General features: G+C 41.5%; 1 protein-coding gene across 2 annotated transcripts; it reads right to left on the minus strand.

Annotated features, from left to right (window-relative positions):
• Positions 1 to 1905: 1905 nt before the first annotated feature.
• Positions 1906 to 5977, minus strand: LOC124685976 (DNA-binding protein BIN4-like). Of its 2 annotated transcripts, none has more exons than XM_047219992.1 (12): positions 5917 to 5977; positions 5260 to 5362; positions 5036 to 5103; positions 4592 to 4649; positions 4406 to 4473; positions 4157 to 4207; positions 3578 to 3695; positions 3381 to 3427; positions 3265 to 3291; positions 3044 to 3119; positions 2680 to 2822; positions 1906 to 2169 (listed from the first exon to the last, which is right to left on the minus strand). In XM_047219992.1, exons 1-12 carry the CDS (start codon positions 5959 to 5961, stop codon positions 2083 to 2085), a joined length of 891 nt encoding a protein of 296 aa, XP_047075948.1. In that variant the 5' UTR covers positions 5962 to 5977; the 3' UTR covers positions 1906 to 2082. The 2 variants fall into 2 exon arrangements, with proteins under 2 accessions (XP_047075948.1, XP_047075949.1); XM_047219993.1 differs by having other exon boundaries at positions 5057 to 5103; positions 5917 to 5961.
• Between the last annotated feature and the right edge of the window lie 229 nt (positions 5978 to 6206).

A 6206-nucleotide genomic window follows, 5' to 3' on the forward strand; every position in this document is an offset into this window, starting at 1 on the left:
AAATGTATCAGCATAAAATTCTCTACCTAAATAAAAAATCAAAGAGAATTTTTGAAGACAATTAAGAATGGGTCTTAATTTGAGGATTTAAATAATCATTTAAATCATATATATATTTTTTTTAATAACAAAAATAAGTCTATTAATGCCTTTGGACTTCAAAACACCTTGACAACATTTCAAGGTTGGATTTACTCTAAATCAAGGATTCCCAAATCATTCTTAGTATTAACCTCTCATAAAATAGCAACGACATCGGAAAGGGGGGGAAACAAACCCTAAAACTGGAATCATGCATTATTGCTTCTTTAACCATTGCCCTTATCGGACAATGATGCTATTTTTCAGAACAAGAGGACAAGGGTCAGTCCATACCTTCCAAGCTGCAGAACTTTGCGGTGTTCGAGCAAGTTCATCACTTGCTCATGTCATTTGAGTATCTTTATCAAATTACTTGCAAAGTACTATGGTTATCACTATTGCATAAAAACCAAAACCACTACTTTCATAACTATGAATATGACTATGTGGTGGGCAATGGAACCATGGATTGTGTTGATATGGTGGAGGTTCCATTGCAAGGGTTATTATCCATCTAGGATTAAACAACAAATGTCGCCAGTGATTCTTGTGCCGTAATACCGTGTTAACCATAAGATCCGGAGTGGGACGGAGTAGTCAAAAGTGTTTCCACCTCTCGTTCATCAACGGATGCGCTTACCGTAGCCGTTGTGTCTTGCGGAGTAACTTGAGGGTGGGGAGCCCCTTCTAATTCCCCACGGTATAGGCTGTTGCTTACCGTAGCGGTTCATCGCTTGCGGAACAACTTGAGGGTGGGGATCCCCTTCTAATTCCCCACGGTAATGTGGTCTATGATGGGTTGCGGCTACCGGCGAAGGAGTTTGGTTAACGAGTCCCAAACTGTTGTCGTGGTCGGGGTCCACCACCGAAATTACGGGAATAATGGGACCGACGAGGACCCGGGGTCGGGGTATGCAACAAAGGGTGGGTGTTCGAGGTAGCGGAGGAACATGATTGGCTAGACCTTATACCGGGCCTCACACCAAAGGAAGTGTGGACGGGAAAGCTGCCGGTTGGCACCAAGGTTAAGATCTCTTATGGGTAAAGCAACACACCTCTGCAGAGTGTAAAGAAGCGTGACTCGTCACTCCCTGTTCCGGGATTGAGGAACTGCGAACGCGGCCGGAAAGGAGCTCCATGAAGTTCTAGTAAACCGGTGAAGGTCGACGGACATAGCTCTTTGAAATAAAAGCAATCTCTTGAAGAAATGTTTATCAAAACTTGCATTGGTATTAGACTTTACGGTCTAATATCGTAGCTAGTGCATTAAACACCTCTTATCTATAATGAACTTGTTGAGTACGCTCGTACTCATACCACTCTTAAACCCCATGCTTAGATTGTCCGAACCATCCGGAGGAGGACAACGACAACCATGATGGAGCCGAGATCATCGGCTACGAGGAACCGGACCTCTCGGGAGGAGTGGAAGGCGTAGACTACATCATCGTCTACGGATCCGGGGAGGCTTCCGGAGGAGAACAAGCCTAGGGATATCTGAGGAGTAGTAGTAGTATCCGAGCAGCACAAACTCTTACTTCGGAGCTGCTCGATTAAATAAATGTTTAGTTTAATGAGACAATGGTATTGTAAGTTAAGTTGGGTTCGCCTCGAACCCAGGAGTTATCCTCTTAGGACCCAAGAGGAGCTCCGAGACGACTTGTGTATGATGATTGTAATAATATGTGAATGAGTTATGGACCCTGCTATGTTCTGTTGTACTACTCTGAGGGATGTAATATTTGCGGAATGGTACTTCGCGAATGTTATATCAACGACTGGCATACTACAACATGCAGTGGTATGCAGGGTCACCACAGCCTTCTCTTCCTAAAAAATTACATCATGGTACACAGATAGCCCAGATTATACAACATGTGGAGTCAGCAACAACTATCCTAGAACCAAAACAGAACCAGCTGTATTGTAGCCTTTCCTCGTGTCCAGCTTGAAGTGAGTTCTCATCCTTACAGGAAAATATCCCAGTTCTTCGGCAAGTAATTATTTCTTTGCCTTCTTCCCTCTCTTTGTTGATTGGGTTTTCTTTGCTCCCTTCTTAGCAACCTTTGCCTTCTTCTGTCCCTTTGCCTAATATCACAAAAAATAATTCAAGTTTGCCATCAGAGGCTCCATGATATTGCGATGTGTGCAACAAAGTATAGTAACATTTCCTACTTCCATGATTATTTGTTTGGTAATAACTACATGCTCTAGTAGAGCTGCTCACCAGGAAGCAAGGCTTCAGAGATACAGCTAGCTAACACTTCCCAATGGGGGCCATTGTGGTCTAACTACTCGACATTAGGCACGGAAATGACAAACACAGTAGAGTGTCTCCAACAGCAAATGCAGTAAAGGGCATGCAACAAGATATGTAATTTCTAAGAACTGGAAGTCAACACAGCTATGCGAAAATGGGTTAGCAGTTGCCACATGGTAATATGCCGAGGTAAATGATAATTGATGGGGATCAGGTACTCATGATTTGCATTAACATACGCAATGATATATTACTGGGGACATGACAATATCCGAATACCATGGATCAGTGAAAAGAAAATAAATAAGTGCAACAGAAAGAGAGGCAAGAAACCATACCGCTGGCTTCGCGGCTGCTTTTCTTTTGGTTTTCGCTTTAGGTTGATCTTCATTCTCATTGTTCGGATCATTTTGAGAAGCATGAAGTTCATGAAGCCTGTCACCCTCTCCATCTGAATCAAATGTGAACCCATCAAGGGTACCTACATAGACGATACCAATTGTTAGAGACCATAGGTCTACAACTTCATGCAAATGTACTTCTTTTACACTAAAAACTGTAATCAAATGCATAATAGCTCCCAAAACATGCTATATTAGGAATGACAACTTCTCCCAAATAGAGCTTAAGGCAATAAATTCAATACCAACAAACTGTTGACTGCAATTGGCAATAGATAGTCCAGCAAGATAAAATGCTAACCTTCCATCATAGTCTCTGCTTCGAATAAATTGGAATGGGGTTCCAACTGAATGAAGTCATTCATTATAGCCTCTATCTGCACAGGAAGAGGAGGATTAAAGTAAATACTTGCACCTTTTAAAGCAGAATGGAACTAATCCATATTCAAATTTACTAGTGAAATGGGACATTAGGTGCTAGAAATTTTGACTCAGCAGAAAAGTTCCATATGGTTGACAAACCTTTGCTTCTGTTTGTCCCATGCTGACCTGAAACAAAAGAGGCAACGCACAAAGGACTAAGAAACATACCGAAAAGCACAAATGCACAATTGCACTTAAGTTTGGGCGTAACTTACAACACAAAATGTCCTGGATGGCACTATAGTTGATTTGTATACTGTTCCTGTATGAGCACAGAGAAAAGAAGATGCTGAATTGTTTGTATTATTGTAAAGGAGAAATGATTTTCAAATAATTTATCTGCCAGTACAGATAAAATTAATTACAATATTACATATAAATTGATACAATAATGAGATTAACCTGGCGGTACCTTTCAGGTCCAGTAACAAATCCTGATTTCCAGTCGGACTGTTTGAAATTACTATCCTACCGACAGCTCCAATATCTCCGCTCAAGTCTATCGAGTCACCATCACATTCAACCAATGCCTAGAATGAAAGATGATTATAAACTTGGGGCGTAATATTAGTAACAAAGTCTCCCTCACAGGAAATCTGTTATTTCCAGAAAGCAAGATGTCGATACATTAAACTTAAACACATACTACATATTTTTAAATCTATTTTCACAATGCATGCATGCCTAATTTGTATAGCCTGTACTTATGTAACACCTATTATATCCTATTAGGGAACACACATATGTAGCCTGAGGAAACATGCATGTATGGTCAAATCACATAAATCATGATTGTTCTTCTGTTGATACATAACACTCATTCCTTTCCAATCCCTTCATGCAAATTAGACAGCTTTCCCAATGAAGAGAATACAAGCCGGAGAACCATTGGGATGTTCATAGTATTTCAGGTTTCTCGTTGCAGACAATGAACTTTTATGATCGATGATCTTTGCAATTAAGCGGCACTAGTGCGACAATTAGAGTTTACCTTTGAACGTTGAACTTTATCAGACAGGATCAATGGCAACCTCTGGGAGACCTGGAATTCAGAACATACACTCTGTAAGTAAATCCAGGTTTATAATTGTTACAGAAATATCAAATCACAGAACACAATACCAGAAAATTTGGTGATCTAGGAATCAGCTAGAACTTGTCCGGTGCTATTTATTCATATTTTGCATCATGACTTACAAATTTAGTTTTATGAACCCAAACAGATAGGAGGGGATCTTACAGAGTTTCCTGCAAGCTTGTCCTGCATCTTTTCCCCATTAACTTCATCTTCGAGTTGTTCCAGGGTATCTACGTTTGTTTGACAATAAAACACTAATTAAACCTCACTGGAAGTATGGAATTATATAATCCGAAAGGCATATTATTAGGCACTAACTAGAATGGTGCGTCTTTTCATTAGTCTTACCATTTCTTTTATCCAAACAATCTTTTGTTCCAGCAACCTTTGTTTTCTTCTTTGGAGTCTACACAAGAAACATTTTGTACATAAATTAACAATGTTTGCAACTAGTACATGTTCCCTCAAGAAACTAATACATGCATTGAAGTCAAAGGTGACTGGTCATCAGCATCAAACATGTAAGAGAAGTCTAATGATATGATCCATGAAAGTTGTTGCTAGCAGAAACGAAAGTATCGAACATCTTCACATGAAATAGGTGCCTGTTGAACTTGATTGGTGAGCAAATTCAAAGGTACCATAGTACCTTTTAGTTTCAGCATGATATTTATTTTATCCGTTTACTTGGAGGTAGCAGATATCAGTATTTAGTAAGATAATAACTGATATAAGACAGCTGGCAAGCTTTCACAAAGTCAAACTAGGTAAGTTGCAACAAAAATGAAATACCACGCGTTTAGGAGGTTTATCCTGCTTTTCTTCCATGGATGGTCCTTCCTCATGTTTACTCGAAGTACCTATGAGTGGCCATGTGGGGGAAAATATGATCAAATTGTTAAAGCGAACTATTACTAGCTTGAAATTTGTCATACAAAATACAAAAAAATACAGGCATTCCTCCTACTAGGAGGTGGGCTGTTTGCCCTTAACTTGTGTGGCAGCATCTGTACTACCTGCACAGTCTGAAGAATTCTTCTTTTCTTCCGGTGGAGCAGTTCTTTTAGGGCTGTTTTCAGGAGAAGAATCAGAAAGCATCACCGTAGCAGTACTTGGTGCCTGTACCCCACCCAAAACATAACACCCATATCCGTGTATTAGTAACTAGCAACCATGTAATTGCAAAACAAGAGCTATCAGTTATACAAAACATTGGTCTTCACAAGAATATGTCACAATTGCGAAAAGCCAAAGTAGATCTAGAACAACACGTTGGCTTTCGGCAAAGATAGGCCTTACTAATATGAATTGGTGACAGAGCAAGGTATTCTTATTCAGAACAACATGAAGCATATCGGAGAAAGACATATACGCAAGAAATGGTGGCCATTTACAGCACCGTGCAATATGTTCTAAGAACTTGCCGCAGGACTCGATTTCTAACTGTATTCTGCACCACGGTCACATACATCGCAGAATTAAGCAGCAAAGTAGCGCCATTCCGCATATGCACCTAACCCCGTGAAAATGATGAATCTATTATGCAAGAAATCTTGGTACAGGTTTGTTCCCATAGAGATAAGAGCTCATTTGCGGGAGAAGACGGGAAAGAATACTGTGTCACCCCCCGGCATTTTCCCACGACTCAAGCAGAGGTTAGATGAGATGGGTACCTTGAACGCAACAAGCCAGTCAGGGTCGCCTTCTTCGTCCGCCATGCCTGCCTGCCGCCGCCGCTCCGGTTCCGATTGGGATGGTTCGGACGAACGAACCCTAGGCTCGCTGAGACCGGGAGTGTTTCGGCCGCGCCGAGATTTAGGGGGTTTTGCCTCCGGGAGGAAGCGGCAGCCCTGCCTGTGCAAGTTCAGCGAGCCGCCGAGACCGTCTCCGTCGGAAGTGGGCGGCTGCCACTAGAAGCTCGGGCTCCGGCTAATCCGCGACGCCGTGACCACGCCGCCGCCGC

This window comes from Lolium rigidum, chromosome 2 (assembly GCF_022539505.1).
Source record: "Lolium rigidum isolate FL_2022 chromosome 2, APGP_CSIRO_Lrig_0.1, whole genome shotgun sequence".
Classification (NCBI taxonomy): domain Eukaryota; kingdom Viridiplantae; phylum Streptophyta; class Magnoliopsida; order Poales; family Poaceae; genus Lolium; species Lolium rigidum.

What these genes read in the sequence shown, in the direction of transcription:
- LOC124685976 (XM_047219992.1), bottom strand. Translation starts at nt 5,961, where the DNA reads ATGGCGGACGAAGAAGGCGACCCTGACTGGCTTGTTGCGTTCAAG. An exon ending in ACAAGCTTGCAGGAAACTCT is followed by an intron (nt 4,208 to 4,405) that starts GTAAGATCCCCT and finishes TCTGAATTCCAG; the next exon opens with GTCTCCCAGAGGTTGCCATT. An exon ending in AAGCAGCCGCGAAGCCAGCG is followed by an intron (nt 2,170 to 2,679) that starts GTATGGTTTCTT and finishes TTGTGATATTAG; the next exon opens with GCAAAGGGACAGAAGAAGGC.